Below are 19,104 nucleotides of genomic sequence, written 5' to 3'. Positions count from 1 at the left end.
GTAGATAATTCACTAATTGACTGCAGTCTTATGTCGATCAGTATTAAAGAACATGTGCACAATTATTCTAGGTTGTCTTAAATATTCAGGTGCCTGTTTGAACATTGAAACAGGTTTTGCTTGCAATAGCAAATGCAATAGCTTACGTCCTGCTAGGTTTAAATACTTGTGGCCCACAGAATAATAAATAAGAGCCTTCGTCCAGAGATTCTTGCCCGAGGACCCGATGACACTTTACATGGTGTGCACACAGTTTCGTCTGTGTTGGCAGAGTTATTTTTCTCGTTTACTGGCCCTGCCGCGTTCTCTCACCACTCGCAAAGAGTCGCAGGTGAATGCAGTGGAGCAGAAGAAAAGATGTAAGAGAAAATGTACAGTGTAGGTTACAATCTGTCAGTGAATAAAGGTTGCAGCTCCAGCTCCTGTGTGTGTGTTGTTTACCAGCTGCTGGAAAAGTGAAGGGGGTCATTGCGTTGTCGATGACGTCAGGCGGTGTCATTCTGTGTTGCCCGCCTACGTACACTACAATACATGAGCTCAATCAGCATCTCTGTACAGTTTAAACGAAAGAGGAGCGTCTGTATTTTGATGGTACTGAAAGTCATACTGTCCGGATTTCTAAAGACCTGGTATACCGTACCATGATACCGGACAAGCCTAATGGCCACCAACTAAAATTCTATAAACATTAACAAGGAAACACATTTGCTTGTGTGGACAGGCAGTGTATGCAAATACAATGAAGATTTGTTTTTTAGGACTCACAGTGTGTGACGCCAGCCAAGGTCTGGTAGAAGGTGGGCGTGTCGCTGTCATCGGTGAGCGTGACACACACTCCTCCAGACAGAAGCCATCTAGACAAAGTGAAGGCCTCCTTGTTCTGTAGGAGCCAGTTCCTGAAGCGCTCATAGTTAACTTTGTCACCCTGTCACAACACACAATGAGGCTGTTAAAAAGCAGAAAGACGGTCCGTACCTGTGAGTAACTCTGCCTATGTGTTCCTGTCTAAATGCTCACTTGACGGGTTTTATGATGATGATTTATTTGGATGGGATCAGAGATGAAATAATGAGCACACATAATGTATATATACAAACATAGGATGCTACCGTTTTATCACTTTTATTTCCACGTGGAAAACTCATAACAAACACCTCTTTAATGATGAAAACAAACGCAACACAAGCCAAGGACAGAACGTGGTTAATGAAGTTATCAGTCTGCAGCTCACTTTGTATTATTATCACCACAAGTCCAAAATGACTTAACAGAAACATTTGACTAGTGTGGCTGGAAATGTTTATATGTGGTGACAGACAGGCTATTGTGTCCGCTGACCTCAGTGAAGCACTTCTTGAGGCAGGCTGGGACTTCCCCATCAAGGACCTGCAGAACAGCTTCTATGTCTTCCCTTGCAGCATAGCCGCCCAGATCACTGGCAAACAGGCTGAAGAGGTCTGTGGGCGCACACACACACACACACACACACACACACACACACACACGCACAGTTTCAGAAGAGAGTTCAGCCTTATCACAGGAAGGCAGGCCTCTTTGCACGTAGACGCTTCAAGGATGACAGAAGCTACCACTGTCAATACTGTCCTGATGGATTGGACTGCCTACAACACATCAACCACAACTATCAGATAAGGAAGACAGAAGAGACAGCGAGTGTGAGAGAGAGACTAAAAAAACAGCAGAAAAGAAATGTGGACATGAATAAACACTCTAATACCATCATGACTTCTTAAACTCCACTAAGAACGCTATGATTAAGTTCTAAGACCTTATACACTCTAAACTTTCATAATTTGAATAGGAGCCAAAAACGTTAGTGCTGACCAGCAACTCAAATGAATCTATGTGGCATCTATGTGGTTTGCTGTTGACCTGCTGTTTCTCCCCAAAGATGATATCTCAGAACAAACATCTAAAATTTTTAAAAACATAAAGATACAGTATCATAAAATGATCCAGGAGACTCTGTTTTTATATTGAGGAACAGAGAGGCCATCTTTTGAAGAAAACCTTGGGAATTTTAAAGTGGGGGGAAATACGTCGTAACTCTACTGGCTTTTGAACCACAGTAAATGAAACATGGCTTAAATGGTTAACAGTTTTTGGACATTTGACTTATTAACACACGCATACATTTTAAACTTTAATGAGACAGGGAGGGAGATCTAACATCAGTGCACCTTGAAGTGAAGTGAAGTAACTGGGTGAATTTTTTAGAATCCGCCAGTGTGACTAATGAAATGGGATTTTCTCATGCCCCTGCTTTAAGAATTTGATAATTAGTCTGTTTCCATATGCATCACATGGAACTTAAAAGACTCCAAACTCCCTTCTGCACTGTCTGCTCCTGGCGGACAGAGCAGTGATGAATTAGACGGCTGTGTGCCAGCTCAGACAGTCATGTTTAAAACCTGGGTCAAACAGAGTGGTGCAGCAGGGTGAACTGATCTATCTAATCATTTTTACATCTCTATTTGCCCTTCATGTGCCACTCAGAAGTCAGAAACAAGCAAGAAATGACTCTGACCTGGCACTAAACCAGTTACTGTAACTTGCTTGTTTTATGTTGACATGCAAACATCTCTGTTTACTTAACATAGTAACCGGAGCTTCTGTTGTAGGTGTATAAACATCAGCTGGCATTTTTGATTAGCATATATGTGGTTTCAAATCTATGTCATGGCAGCATAGTTAGATCAAGTCAGATACTTTTTTCCATGACATTTCAATGACTCTGGTTGGAAACATCTACACACTGTGACAGATTAAACATTTAAGAGAACATGAAACAAACAGAACAGCATCAACACAGGTTCTCTGTTAACCCGGCCGAAACAACTCACACTTTGCCTTCTCCTCATCGCGTCCTCTGGTCAGAAGCACCAGACCCACAATCAGATTGTTGAAGTGCAGCCCTTTGGACGAGCCTCCAAATGAGGTGTAGATCACCTGAAACGACGTAAAACACACAGGACAACGTGAAAAAAAAAGAATCACCTTGTGTTCAGACGTGTGCGCAGCATGATCAGCGAGTTAGCAGGAGACCAGTCATTCACTACACAGCTGACAACAGGGCAACTCTGGAAACTTTCACCAGTGAGTCTGATTACAGCATTTTCCCATTTCCAAATTATTGTAACGGTTTCACAGACAATAAAAAGGAGTTGATACAACATCTTTAAAGTGAAATGTGCTACAACCCAGTAAAGCAGCCATGCATTTAAGGCAACCCTTGTGCAGAAGTTTAAATGATGTGAAGCCCATTCTGTAGTGAGGATGTCCTATTTCTCAAACAGGGTTGCAAGGTATACCAGGGTATGAATATTAACGTTATCATACTATGTATATTTGCTTATATATGGTATAAAAAAAATGCAAGAGGACAGAAAATTTCACTTGCGCATCTTTCAATTATTTCAAAGCAAGACTTTTTTAGACATACTTCCATTAAAAAAAGGTTTTGTCAGGACATAATACTTTATGAAATTATAATAATGCATTTGTTCAAACAGATAAACCCTTCTATTTCTATTCCTTTAAAAAGATAATTAACTGATTTTATTATCAATAATAATGGTAATAATAATAATAATAATATCTTATACATTGAAATTTTCTAAGACAGTTATTCAGAAAATCTCATACCGTTGAAACTCTATAACACAATTTACACTTTGATAGCAGAACAGTGGGCAAACTGGCAGATGAGCTATGACACGGGGTGTTGCATTACAAGATTACTTTGTTTGTGGGTACACACGCGTGTTCAAAAATGATGTTTTGGTTCAAGCATAATCTCTTTCAGTCTCCTCTCAACCCACACACAAAGAAACATTTGCCTACTCAGACAGCGGGTGCTCAGATTTCTTGTATCAGTGACAAATGTTACTGAAAATGTATCTTTTTTAAAAAAAATTTGTTTTGGTGTATTTAAGCGGTTATTCAGCAGCATTTAGTGAAGAACCAAATACAAGAGATGGGGAGAGAAAGAAGGGGATGAGATGCAACAAAGTTCCTTCGCCGGTCTTGAGCAGGGGATGTTTCTGACAGTTGGTATGGATCTTAGACCACTAGCAACCAGGATGCCTCAAATATCTGTATTCTGAAGAATCTCAGTGGGAACCAGTCTTGTCTCTTACGATGAGTTTGCTTCAGTGACAGTCCAAGATGCGCCGGCTCAGGCCAGAGAAAATGCTCATCCTGCTCATCTCCAAAACGGCCACACTTCTAACTATTTAGCTTTCTGCCATACTGAAGGCTTGTTTACTGTAAAGGTAACAGGGTGGGCAGCCTGTTTTGTTAGCCTTGTTTCCTGTATCTAAGTTATGAAGGGTAGTGAGGGTAAGAAACAAACCTATATGACAGGTTCACGTTGTCCCTGTAGAAAATTACATATGCTGAGGCAGATTTAAAAGAATATTTTGAACTAATTTCTTGTTCTCCTTACCTTAAAAAGAAATAATTAAAAAGGCCTTATGTTACTTGATGTGTTTACTAGCCTCATTCTGTCCGTACTCCATGTGTTCAAATGGCATTTAGACAGCTAACAAAACAGAAAGGTGAATATGCAAACAAATTAATTATTCAGAGCTTACAAGAAGACAAAAGCGTTTAGTTAGAATGTCAAATCTCACATCCCCATGTGTGGCGGTGGGCCCACTGACCCCTCCTCCTCTCATCCCTCTGATGAGGAGAGACAGACAAAGACATTCTTGAGATTCAAAGATTGAACCTCAGAATAGAAGGAGTGAGAGAGAGAAAGACGCAAAGACAAACTAACCCACTACGAGCTTCTAAATCGCTTTTACCAAATTATTCTTTATAGGTTAGGTTATTATGTGGTTTGTGTGTATGAAGTATTCCAGTCACTGTACATGAGACAAGAAGTCTGTAGCAACTTCAGATAGAGACTAAATTCAGAAACCGGCTATTGATTTTCCCTTATGTGAAGGGCTGGAGTTAAATTCTGTTATTTATTGTGAACGCTGATTTCTTCTGGTAGACGGAAATGAGTGTAAATCTGCTCCTTTCTCTTACCCTAAAGGTAAGGCATTTTAACTACATGTGTAATATTTCATGTTATCGAAAAGTTAGTTTACTGTATTAGTATGATATTCCATATCATCATTCCTAAATGCAGCTTGTGCTGTATACTAAAACACAGTAAAACTAATGAATTTCTTTCAGGTAAAATACAGGACAAGACTACCGTGTATGTGTATGATTCAAATCATTTTGGGAGTTTTTTCCAGGGTCAGGGCTTGTTGTACTGCATGAGATAACTCTAAAATATCAAGACAAAAATAAACACACACAATCACAACTCACAATCATCAGTACAAAATGATTTCTACAGCCTTCAAAAATCCAGATCAGCTCAGATCTCTCTTGGGAGTCAGAGGTCCATGCTAGGGGGCGCTGTTGTCATTATGCAAAGTTGCACAAAAGGGGAAGGTTAGGGAGCAGTGCGTGCAAACCCATGTTGTCTTATTTGCATGTGAGCCCTGGAGAGGTGACTGTGCAGTCAGTGAGCTAATGAAGTGTGTCCATGTCAGTGGGTCACATACAGCAGAGGAGCTTCCACAAAAAAGCCAAAGCGTGTCATACTATGCAAAGTTCTTGATCCACCACCAAACTTCCCCCATCTGCTGCAGTCTTATCGTCTTCTGTACTCTATTACTGAAACTACCTTTCCAATGGTTAAAAAATAAAATACTCTAACTGCTAAAACTTCTTCATTGTTAATAGGCAGGAATCAGTATCAACAAATTTTAACTGTGAATACATATATGGATCTATTTATTAAAATGTAACAATATGTATGAAAACAGAGTGGGTTTTATTTTCCATTTTATATTATATATTCCTTATTTTTATTATTATTATTATTATTATTATTATGTGGGTTTTATCCTCCATCTTATTTTACATTAATTATGTCATTAAATCCCTTTTCTATGTTCATTGTGTCTCTTTTATGTGAAGCACTTGGTGCATGTCATTTGTTGTAGGACTTTGAGCTGCATTTCTTGTATAAAAAGTTGCTAAACAAATCATGTTTATTATTTATTTATTTATTTATTTAAACTGACTGCAGTATTCACACAGAAATTCAGAGGAAACACCTTAAGGAAGTAAAATGAGTCATATCTTGCTGCTAGTGTTCACGCTCAATGCTTTGATCTCTTCTAAGTTACTGTATGGGCGATGGCTGTAAATGTCCTCAAATTATGAAGCAATTTTAAAGCATCAAGTATTCCATCGTGTTTACATAAAATGAACTTCAGACATTACACATGCTGCCTTCTATTTTTGTTTCAGTTAGATCTATTCTCTCTAAGTTCTGTTTGACTAAACTGGCACAAATTTGATTCCTTCGATGTCAAGTTGCATAAAGGTCAGCCGGTATTCTTAAATAGCTTAACCCTGCTAGAGACAGGCAAAGTAAACAAGATGGATAGTCCTGCTTTTCTATGGTGAAAACCAAACACCTCTGTCTAACCTCTTATCAAGAGTTTGCTTTCATGCAGCAGGCTGCCCAGTTTGTGTATATACTGTACCAATGCGTGACAAATTAAAATAACATCAACATTAAGTGTCTTGGTTAGGTGTTGGTCCACTTGTCATAGTTGGCTGAACTCTACTGGAAGGATGATCAGCATTCTTCCAAAAGATACTCTCTTTTTTTGTGATGTTTTTCTTGATGGTGGTGGAGAATGCTGTTTAACACCAAAATCTCCTTTAGGTGTTTCGTTTGGCATGAGATCTGGTGACGGCCATAGCATGTGATTCATTTTCATCAAACCATTCAGCGAGCCCTGAGCTCAGCATTGGACCTGTCAGTGGCCTGAATCCAGACACAAGGTCTGTTTTGGAATTGTGTCAGGAGATCTTTTTGTCTCATTGGAGGTACATCCTGGGCCAAGCACTGGTGGGCTCTGGGATGAGCGGCTGTCTTGGAAACACAGGGTGTGGCTTTGGGTTTTGGTTCAATAGCATTTGTGCAACTCTGTTTCCAACACAATGACCCTACCCTCCTAACCCTAAACTCCAGTTCAGAGCAGCTCACAATGGTTACATTTTGTTGCAACTCTGTCTGTTTACTTTGTACTGTTGTTTAGCAACTGTTGTTTAGTTTTTTAGTTAGTGGTGAAGAGGATCTACTTATGGACAATATTCCTGTCTGTCCATGTATTTCCTCATCACCATATTACATCATTTTGTAGTGTTTGCAACTGTTGCACCACCAATTCAGGTAACACCTACTTGCAGCTCTGCCTCATGAAGGTCTGTAAGATCAGCTGTGCTGTGCAATATGACTCAAATCCCAGTATAGGTCACATTTTATATCCAAATAACGATAAATATCCCAATTTAGAATTTGTTTTGTAAATTCAATGAAAAATGACACAGCAAGTCATTTAACTAATGTTAGCTAGGTTGAGGGTTAGCTAACTGTCGCCACTTGCTGCTGCAAAGCTAACATGAGAGGACGAGACGGTCCCACAGCAGCACAGCAGCTCCAGACAGCGATGTTTACAGCCCCCTGCTGCTATAGCTAGCATCACAACAAGAACACGTCTTGGTGAAGCAGAAAGTAAGCTGAATGTCTGTGGGCAAGTCATTAAACGTTACCTGAAACAAACATCATAGCAGGAACTGCATGTATAGTGTTGTGTGGCTCGTCCATACAACAGACTTCTCTCTTTGGAACGAGCTCCTCGTTTTAGCTTGCATGGTCCGGGTCCTCCTGTTCAGTATTACCAAGTTATGAGTAAACTTCACTCTCCTCCACGTTTGTTTAATCTTAATGCAAATTTCTTCCCTGCAACACTGGCATGTGTGGAAGAACGGACTGCTGTAAAGTTAGTTTTAAGTTTGATATTAGACAGATGAACAGGAAACTAACTTCACTGCGTTGCGTCGGCCGGTTGGCAAAAATATTACCGTAAATTGTGGAATTTGCGAAGCAAAGAAATAAACAATAAGAGCATATTTTTAAACAACAGACGTTTTTCTATCTTCAGTCAATATATATAAAATCATATTGCACAACCCTTTTTGTCACTTCATGATCTGCTGGCAGTAACTACCTTAAATCACAACTACAACTCCCTGCACTAACACCCATTTCTCTGAATTTGGACAATTGTATTCTGTATTATTATTATTAAGTGATAAGAAGTGACAAAACAACTATATGGTTGCATGCAAGCATTTCTTCAGAAGAACAGAATGAGAGGATGATGGGAAGAGCTGAATTAAAGCAGCGTGCTTTTGTTTTTCAGGTAACAAGGTTTCCAATGACATGTCTCTTTTTTTGCATAATGGAAACTATATGACCAAAACACACATAAAAATATGAGGTGGTCCTATTAACTAACAAGACATCCTTCAAAGGTAAAACACCTTTTGTAGATCCCAACTGTTTACAACTGTCATTTTAAACACATGGCATCCCAGACAAACCTGAGCAGTCTCCAGTTTGAAACAGAAGAAGAATACCATCATGAGCACAACCAAATAAAAGAAGAACGTGTTTAAACTAAAAAGACGTGTGACTGAGATTTCTGCACATTAAAAGCATCATGTCGGTGTCCTGACTGAGTGATTAGGCTGGGGCTTTCTTTGAACTGTCACAATGTGGGACCAGCAGTAACCTTAGATCTAGACTGCTGTCACCGCAGTAACTGCTGCCATGGTGACAAAGGAGAAGGAGGAGGAGGAGGAGAGATGCAGAGAGAGAAGGGAGGGAAGACACGCGATGTTGTGTTCAATCAAGGTAAATGGACTGCATGTAGCCCTTTTCTGCCTTAACGGACCAAGCACTTCCACACACACACACACACACACACGATGCATGTGTTGTCAACATATCCTGAAAACCTGAGCACTGTAAGAAGCACTGGTTGCTAAATAACACAGCAAAGTCCAGAGAATTAATGAGTGAGGCAACTGTTTACACATCATCTACCAACCAAGGATGTTTTGGACTGGATCTTGAACAGAGGCCTTGAATATTGGGTATCTGCCTATACAGAGTCCGGTCTGATGCTTTAATGTTTACTTAAAATAAATCAATCATGTATGTGACGCACTGAAATAACAGCTGTAGCTACTTAATCTGACACACCTTTTATCACAAGCTTCTTGATCCAGATACTGGAGCCCCTGGTTCAAAACTATTAAACTGATAAGCTTAAATTATGGATATGACAAATGAAAGGAAATGGAAAATGCACTTATGAAACTGACATGATGCGATCAGCTATAGAGAAGATGCATCACTCTGTTGGGATTTGTTGGAACAGAAACAGTCCACTGATAGAACAGCTGTGTTACAGAGTGGAGGTTCCTGCTTAATAAAAGATTGTTAGCCGAGTACAGGTTAGGGATGGGGATCAATACCCGGTTCTAAAAGAACCCGGATCCAAATTTTCTCAAGACCCAAAAATGAATAAGGTCCGAGCTTATCCATACTACTATTGAGACTAGCGGGTCCTATAATGTAACGTTATGTCTCGAGCGTCAAATCTGGTTTGACTTAAAACGCGATGAAAAAGACAACTAATATTTATTTATTGATGGCACCGGAACGCGGTATTAAACAGGCCCGGGACTGTTTATCGTCAGGCTGTAGCCTCTGCTGCTCTCTGTCAGCTCCTACACACACACACACAGCGGCCAGCAGAGAGAGACACTGCTCCGTCTCGGTGGAGACGGGGAAGTTAAATTAGCTCCAAACTACCCGAGCTGCCGATGGCTACGCTCGTTACTGTATGTACGTGCAATAAAACCTTGTGAGTAAAAATACAATATTTTATCAATACACCTGTCTGTAAGGTAAACAAGTAGAAAGGATTCATTTAAACTGCTCTGTCCTCAGTCTGTCAAGCAGTCAACAAGCACAGCTAATGTTAGCTTAGCCATTAGCCAAATGTTTAAAACAAGCTAAATACAAAGCTGTCTGTGTTGAGCACAGCCTGGACTTAAAATCTGGCACACTGTTAAAAACTCCTCCTTCGACCAGGTAACGTTACAGCAGAGAGGAGGAGGAAGAGGAAGATGCTGACTGATGTCTGAGTTCTTCATTCTTTCTGAACGTCACTCAGTTATAATCCTATAATAATAATTAATTTTAAAACAACTTGGCAGTTAATATGCACCCTTCAGTATTTATTTATTTATTGCAAGTGATATGTCCTCTCAATATTTAACAATGTTATCGCACATTGAATATGTTCCTCATATCGTGCCGGCCTACCTCATGCTCGTTGGGTCTGGTCTTACCAAATAACTGTCACCAAAAAATAGTAAAGTATCGATAGTGGTATCGATAAAGATGCGGATCCTTAAGCAGTCTCATTAAGGTTATCAATATCAATAAAAATTAACGATCCTCATCCCTAGTACAGGCACACAAACAGACAAGCTTCATTTTGGCCTGTTGTCAAGTTACTCACAGAATTAACATTAATTAGTAACAGCTGACATGATATTTGTCATTTTAACCAGGGTAAGCAACGGTTAGCGCAAAACTGAAACTCTTGAAATCGTCACACTGTACAGTAGAATGTGCAGTACAAAATCACATAGCTCAAAAAAAAAAAAAAATAAGGTTTTGCTTCTGAATGTTTTTGATTCTGCCAACTTCAACAGCCAGAGGGAAAAAATACCAACAATAAAATTCAGCTCTCAACTGTGCAACATAAGATTAGCAAGCTGGGAAAAGTGAAGGTAAACAGGTGAGTCAGTTACAATCAGAGGGGGATCTGCTCTTTCAACAGGAAATGCACAACATTAAGGAAATAATGATGCCTTATCATGGGACCTTTAATCCACAGTGACGCTGTGCTCGGTAAGACAGTCAGAGGAAGACTGCAGTTACAAAGAGGTATTATCAATTCTTTACAGGTTAAGCGTGATTTGTACTCCTGCGTGTCCATGTGTGTAGCTACACCGTAGGTTACGCACGGATCAATTCCGATGCGTTGCACCACTAGACACTGGAGGCTCTACTAGAACTAAGCAAACCATTATTGGTGGCTACCTGCATTCAGCATTTCACTAACTGTAACTATCTCTTTAGAGGAATAGTCATGTTCAAGGGAACATGGTGTGTGACATGAATGTGGCTTACCTCTGCAACTTTATGGGGAACTCCATCTCCCAGCACTTCCCTGTAGAAGCACTGCTGGGTCATGTAATAGGTGAGGCCGCTGGTTCTCTTGAAGGCATCTTTCAGCCGCTTCAATTCCACATCAGTGACTAGAGAGAGGCAGACAGAAAAAGAGAAGTGATTAAAGGTAAACTTGGTATGGGCTTTGTTTCTTTATTAAAATATCTTGAACTCTTTGCTAACAGAAGTTAAACAAAAACAGTTTAAATAGTAATCCATCCAAATGTAACTTCAACCCGAGCCAAGTTTCACTAGTTTCTACAGAATGTAGATTTGGGTTATCCTGAGTAACCAGGACGATGTTTCCGGAAAGACATGTTGCTGCTGAGTTCAGATGTGATAAACCAGATTCCTTTTACCTCCACTGAACTAGAAATTGTCAGCAGCAGAAAAGTCCCAGCAAAAACAAAAGTATAATGCAACAGTGCATTTGATCCGGGAAAGGGGAATGATGTTTTTGGTTTCTGTGCTGTGGGTGAAACAACCTGACAATAGCCTGACAGAATTCTGGCCCAGATAGAAAGGCTGCTGAAAGCTGGCTATCTGTGCAACAACTGTCTGTTTTGACAACCAAGTCTTGCACACATACACATTTTTACATGCACACACACAAATGTCCTCTGCTGAGCTACAGTTAATTTGAGGTTTACCTCGAACCATGACCTTGTACTGAACAGTACTGGTAGTCAGCTGTCACGCTCTGGTGATTTGATCATTTTAGCAATATGGCGATTAGGGCTGGACAATTAATTGAAAAGTAATCGAAACCGAAATCCAGAGCCTCTAACCGACCTAATTTTACCATGTGGGTTTTTTAATCCTATTAATATTTCCCCTGCTGTGTGTGTTCATGCCATAGACTGTATATAAAAAGGTTCATGCACTTCCCCCTTAAAAATATACTACCACGTGTGTGGTCACGTGACTCTGCCCACCTGTAGTCCTGCTCAGCTTTCAGACCTGAGTGTGAAGCAGAGGGAGAAGTTAGCTAGAGCTAAATTGCCTAGTTGGTTACACGACAGACATCCGTTTTATCAACGGACACGCTGTGACCTGCACTGTATATTTACTTCCGGACTGACAACAAGCTTTCTCACTTTCTCCATCACTTTCTACCGCTCTCTCTCTCTCTCTCTCTCTCTCTCATTCGCTCCCCCACTCACTCGCTACAAACACACACTGCACTCCTTAAACACCTGACTTAACTTCGCTGATCTTAGAACAGCAGCTGTCACGTAACTAGATGTCCTTTGATGATGAATGAGGAGAGGAAGCTAGCAAAGTGTGTTATAACGTGCTCACACAGTGTGCGGGTGAAAATCATTTGGTCCGCATTGACATTAATAACTGAGGTAAATTTTTAGAAGCGGTTCTCAGCAGCAGCGATGTGCCGGATATAGGGGCACCATGTCTCTGTAATGTACTGCAACTGTTTCACTGACTAAATGAATCACCGACTGGTTCGCGGTCCAGTCACGTGATTCACTGGCACCGCCTCATTCGTCTCGAAAGTGAGTGTTGTGCACCCCATCTAACACATTCACCTCCTGTCATAGTTACACAAGCACATCCAACCTGTGCCATATTTCCCAGCACTCTCTCTAAAATAACAAAACACAGGCATTCATCAATCTTTATTTGAACATGATGTTCAGTGTGTGCGTCCACCAGCTAGCCTGTCTAGTTTGCCTGCAGCCTTGAACTTCGCCAGGAGAGGTCACTGTAACTGAAGCTTCGAGTAATGAACCCATTTTAGAAAAACAATTGGCTCAGGTGGTTCAGTGCTTCACAAAAACTTCATTTGCCCATCACTAGTATAAACTAGAGCTTTCACTAACTGTTGATACCCCGACAGCCATCTTGGATCACCAAGGCGGGGTAGTGCGATTCCGACTTCCAAAGTCAGGATTCCGACTTGAGGGAACGCACCACGAGCCTTCAGCGTCACAGCTCCCACCCTGTGGAGCTCATCCCCACAGAGATCTGAAATGCTCCCTGTCTGGACACAAAAGATCTACTAAAACCCAGCTCTTTACCAAGGCATTCAATCCTGAATGACTTTTTGTTGTTCTGTTCACTATGTGTAAAGCGTCCCTGGGTCCCATGAAAGGCGCTAAAAATATTTATTTATGCAAGTTATCTAAATTAATAATGTAGTAATATGAATTATCAGCTGTATGTCATTACTAACTAACCTACTAGTCAAGGGTTGAAAACATCTGGTACAAGCTTAGACTAAACTGGTGTGCAGCTCTGTCCTGTACACATACTGTACATCCTGATTATTATTTTTCAGTTTTCAGAGCAGTCTGTCAACTGGTTGTTAATGAAATGAGGGACCATGGAGCTGGCGTTAATAAAGTAAATTAGGGAATCAAACTAGTCCTTTTTAGCTAATTAGGGGATGTTCTTTTGGATTTTAATGTGCAAATTAAATGCTTAGTAATTAGGGATCCTGTATAGAAAAACTGATGCATCGATAATCGTTTTATAAATCGAATCGCAATCCAATCGAATCATGAGGTGCCAAGAGATTCCCACCCCTATTAGGTAAGAGTATATTTTTCTCAGGAGATGTGAGAGAGAGTGTGAATATTGGATTTACATTTACCATAGCGGATTGATTGTTTGTTGCCATGTCCCCTTGTCTCTAGCGTGCTAAGCTAGGATAAACAAGTCCCAGACCTCTTCCACTACTGGTCACACAGAGATCAAACCAACGTCTATCTTTTGATTTCAGGTGAGACAGCAAACAAGTGGTCTGCACAAAACGTCCTTTTAATTCATCAAAACCATGTCAGATGTAATGTTCTGTAAAATGCGCTTACGTGTGAAGACACAGTTTTAGAAATGAGAATATGTCCAACACCTGAGCGATGTTTTGCTCTAGTAACCTTCAGCAGCACTTCTAACACACATCGATCCTACCGTCCTGTGCTGCTCGCTGATAAAAGCTTACACTTCAGGTCACAGCTATGTCACAGTGTATGTGTTTGGCATACCAGGACGGAGTCCCAACGAAAACAATTACCTTGCTTGCTCTGCTGCTACAGTGAAACACATGCAGCTGTATTGTCACTACATCCAGATCAAACATTGGTGGAGCTTTCCAGACACAGTTGCACACTCTGCAATGTGCTGTTAGCTGAACTCGACCATCACAATTCTGATTCAAATTCAAATCATCAGACTAATGACATTAGACATTAACTGCTGCCTTGCAAACAGGATGACTATAAAAAAAAGATGGATTTGTATAACTTAGATAGGCACATGCTGGAGTCATGGATATGTTGCCACGTGTACCATATCATATATATCATGTTCCAGAAAATGGGGATACGGTGTGTGATGTGTTTGGGGAATAAGAAATATTTTAGCTTCCTATGCCGGAGTGTGGCAATGCAGCATGTAAATCTACTTGCTTAAAAACATCAGAGTACAATTTACATGATTTCTCTTTAAAACTTGTATCGGTACAGCATAACCACACTACAGTAGTTATATCTTATATGCTGCGAGGTTGAGCTCCTTATCATTATCACCACTTCTGTTCGGTCTCTAATTTCACCCAAGCACCCACAACTCCCCATCAACAATCAGGTCACATTATTGGCAGCTGACAGTTTTCTAATATGCTCCACTCCGACATGCACTTAAGGGTTTGTTAATCCAAAAAAGTTTCAACTTAGTATTCACACCACCTTCACTAATATAAGGCTGCAACACAACAAGATTGAAACAGTGAAGGCGGTCTGAATACTTCTGAATGCTTTAATGTGTTTAGCTTTAACCATTTTGACACCAGCCTGTAGAGGGCACTTGAGTCCAGGGACTTTTATACATACATATGCAGTTCTGATATGATTAAACACTATTTTCTGAGTTTTTTTTTTTTTTTTTTTTTTTTTAAATCGGAACAGAATTAATGTTCAGGGATTGGGATGGGACAGGTTCATTTTTGTGGGAGCAGGATGGGACAGTGAGAATCCACTCTCATGTCATCCTCTAACGTACACACACACAAAACACACAGAAAATTTGCCCCAACAATCCAGACCTTTTAAAAAGGGTGTATCTCAGTTTGCCTGGTGACCTTTTTTTCTCTCTACAGTAACCATTACATTACTATCGTTCAGCTGTATGTAACAGTTTCACTTTGACTTCAGTTGGCTTTAAATAGACAAAGCAAACGGCCTTATGTAAATGTATGATACTAATCATACACATTAATAAAGCCTTGGCTGCATGAATCTTCTTTCGCTCATTCAAATACCTCAAATACATGAGCTGTGGGAGATCCAGCAAATCACTCTGCGGTAGTTTGCTTCTGTGTCCTACAAACACTTCACCCCTTACCTTCTTTACTGCCTGTCGTACAAACAAAGTGATCTAAAGAAGCAAATGATGTAAATAAATGAAAGAAAACTACTTTTTATACAAAACCAGGCTGCTGCTCTTTGGCAGAATTGATGCAACTGGGGATTGATGAGGAACTGTTAAGTCTTCAGGGAATTTAAGCAAACAAAGCTGTCAAAACGGGGGGGGGGATCAGCTGAGGGTCAGGGTATTATTGCACCTTCTACAAGCTCATTTCAACAATACAGCTTCATATAAATTCTCCTAATATCCCCATTTGCTTAAATTAGCTGTGGGATGTTTATAAGAAATGAAAAGCAGCAAACTGAATGTGTGTGCAGCTACTATTCAGGCTTTCGTCTTGACAGTGAAGATCAGCATGCACTGGACTGAGGCTTTGCAAGGTTTCTTGACAGATAAAGCAGTTCTCTCTGCAGGCCATATATATTCTGTAGCTACATTAAAGGAATAGTTCAACATTTCAGGAAATATACTCATTACCAGGAAGTTGTGGTTTTATGGGGAATATTATGTGTTAAATATGTGTGGGAATATTACAGTGACTTCCTGTCCTAGAGTTACTCCAGGAAATCATTGGGCTCAGCAAGTCAAATGTGTCATTACATAAACTTCAATTTATGTACAGATTAAACAAATGAGATACAATTTTGTATTTTTGCATTTGTTTATGAATTTGGTTAGCAGGTTGGTGGGTACAGGCCAACAGAGCGGGTCAGTCCTGGCGACTGACCAGGCATAAAGCCCTATTTATGGTGTAAAAAAATGAATAAATAATGCTTTCCCAAAGTCAATTTTCATGTTGTGATTTGCACCATTTTCTTTGTTTCTCTGTGGGCTCATTAGAGGTCAGTAATGAAAACAGCTTTCTTTCCAAAGCTCATCTCCAATATAATTCCTGCTTTGGCCTCAATGAAGACAGATGAGAATGGTCATGTGCTTATTAAATACTTGCATAAATAGGAATGGGGGTATTGCTCACATGGCTGCAGAGAGAGAATTGGATTACAGGGAATGACTGCTGCGTCTCAAAATGGCTCCATGGGAGAAAAAAGAACTCATAAAAAACTATTTAGAAAAGTCAGATTCAAAGGCAAAAGAACAGAGGCAGGCTGACCCAGACCGGCTTGGTACTCAGGATATGTTGTTAATATGGAGGCAGACTTTCAATAGAGTAGAATCAAAAGGAAAACTACCCTGAAAAACTGAAAACACCACCACTGGTGATGTACACTGCTTTTTAAATTCCTTCGGATAAGTAAAGAGAAAACTCAAATGACAGCAAATGACAATGCATCACCTAGAGACGTCCTGAGATAATTCACAAAACGGGAATGGAATAAGGTTTTAATGGAAAATATCTGTTATATTAGGCTCCGTCTATGTCCACTCCTTTGTTTTTTGTAATCTGCTGTGCTCCAGGTACAGCAGCTGTCAAAAACGCCCCACTGCGCTCCATTAAAACAACAAACTGTTCCCTGATGCACAGCGCTGCGAGTATCTGAATTGTGCAACGGCACAAACAAGAACCAGCAATCTCAGTTAATGATATCCACACTGACAGTGAGCATCAGCCAACGATGTTAGCTGCTGCAGTTAAGAACTATTTATACAGAACATGCCTCTAAAATGCGGCTGCTGATTTAAAGCTGCATTTCAACTTCAGTATTTGTTCCCTGGATATGAAGAGAGGTAGTCTAAATTCCAAACTTCTTTTTATTTACTATTTACAATCAAATAGGTTCAGATTCATAGAAAAAGAAGAGCATAACAATTATTCCAGAGAAATTACAAACTACAACCCATTTGCATTTTGCAGTTGAGGTGAGAGTGCAATCATCGACACCAAAAACATTTTTCAGGCTTCTCCGGGCTTTGTGTTTTTGGATAGGGCTCTTCTAGACATTTTAAATGGATTGGCTCTTTTGTACTCATGTGTATTCATGATTTTACAGCTGTGGTTTTTGAAATAACTGTGTGGGGGAAAGTATTTTTGGGCTAGTATGGGTGACCTGACCTGCAATACCAACTGTGGCCCCTATACCACAAGGCCTGGGAATCTCTAGGCTCCTCACGATTCTGACTCAGAGGGCTACGATGCGATCATAAAACGATTATAGATGCATCTTGATGCATCAAAATGTTTGTTCTTAAGTTCGCAGTTTGGTCTCCTGTCTGAGATAAATCTGAGGGGTGTGGAAAGTGAAAGCACTTGCCCCTCCTTCCTTACCACCACTGAGGTGCCCTTGAGCATGTCCAACAGATGAACCACTGGTTGTACGGGGCAACTTCCAGCTGTTAGTGTGTGGAGCTGAGTGAGGAGCCGAGCTTTCCTGCAACAGAGAGCCTCACCCTCAGTGAACCTGCTCTGGTTATATTTTAAAATATTGCCCCCGGTGTCACACAGGTTGACCACCTTCTCACAGCAGGGTATTGCTTCTATTATTCTTGGAGTTGGAGATCTATGAGCAAGCAGCATAATCCCAATCGGAGCGCAGAGCTGATTAGTGCCAAAGTGCTGAATCACAGGCTTTAGCGACCCTGCAGGCAGCCAATCACACACATGGATCAGCAGAGTGCACAAAGCTCCGGCATGAGAGAATAGAGGACCCTTGTGTCTTGTAAGGTAGGCGCTGACTGTATTCACAAGACAAGAAGCAGTGAATCTTGTGTATAGACACTCCAGAGCCAAATCAGCAGCCTATCTCTAGATTTACAGAGTAAGCACATATTCATCTTTGCTAAGCCACTCTTCTTTAAATGCTCAGGTTTTGTAGTACAATTTCGGGCTGGGTATTGTAAGAGGTTTTTCCATTGATGGTGCCAATATGATAACCGTGTTTTGTTTTGTTTTATTCCTCACACTGAAGAGTGTTAGAGCTCAAACAGACTGAATTCATTAATTATTATTTTGATTTTATTTATATCTTTGGGTTTTGGACTGTTGGTCAAACAAATCAAACATTTTAATGAAAGTACCTTGGACTGTAGGGAAATTATAACAGGCTTTTTAAAATTTATTTTCTGACATTTTATAGACCAAATAATTAACCACAAAACTATTTGGCAAGTTAACCCTATGAGCAATTTGGCAAATGACACTAAAAAAACTAAATAACCCAAACTTCTCAATCATCACTGTTTTATTTTGTCTTAATATAAAGAAGCCCTGCGAGACCTTTATTTAAATAACATACAATCTACAATTTGCAAAAGGACTATTAAAATCTCTCAGTATCTACTCAGAAAAGGTCAACCAGATAAGTAATCTGACCAATCATCTGCAGCTGTCACTACTTGATACTCAGTGCAAGAGACATATTTCAGGTGGTCCAGTGGCTTAAGGCTCGTGCACACTACAGGACTTTCGGGAATCGGCCGATGGCCGTGCTGTTCACACTACACAACTTGCCATCTTGTGACGGGAGTCTTGAAGTCGTGCCGTTCACACTACGTGACTGATCGGTGACAAGGGGTCACACACTACACGAGCTGACAGCGGCTGTGTCACCCGACGCTGGTCTCCA

The 19,104-nt window shown here is 40.4% G+C and overlaps 1 protein-coding gene across 7 annotated transcripts in view; it reads right to left on the bottom strand.

Annotated features, from left to right (window-relative positions):
• Positions 1 to 19,104, bottom strand: part of usp32 (ubiquitin specific peptidase 32) — a 72,301-nt gene that overhangs the window by 40,542 nt on the left and 12,655 nt on the right. For all 7 annotated transcript variants that reach the window (XM_046074419.1, XM_046074420.1, XM_046074423.1 and 4 more), the window contains exons 2-5: positions 11,162 to 11,289; positions 2,865 to 2,970; positions 1,339 to 1,457; positions 766 to 925 (exon numbers count right to left, since the gene is read on the bottom strand). In XM_046074419.1, coding sequence (XP_045930375.1) covers positions 766 to 925; positions 1,339 to 1,457; positions 2,865 to 2,970; positions 11,162 to 11,289 — 513 coding nt within the window. The remainder of the gene's footprint in view (positions 1 to 765; positions 926 to 1,338; positions 1,458 to 2,864; positions 2,971 to 11,161; positions 11,290 to 19,104) is intronic.

Source organism: Micropterus dolomieu, linkage group LG17 (assembly GCF_021292245.1).
Source record: "Micropterus dolomieu isolate WLL.071019.BEF.003 ecotype Adirondacks linkage group LG17, ASM2129224v1, whole genome shotgun sequence".
NCBI classification, from domain to species: domain Eukaryota; kingdom Metazoa; phylum Chordata; class Actinopteri; order Centrarchiformes; family Centrarchidae; genus Micropterus; species Micropterus dolomieu.
Note: the sequence above shows the minus strand (reverse complement) of the source record. Positions and strands in the feature narration are given on the sequence as shown.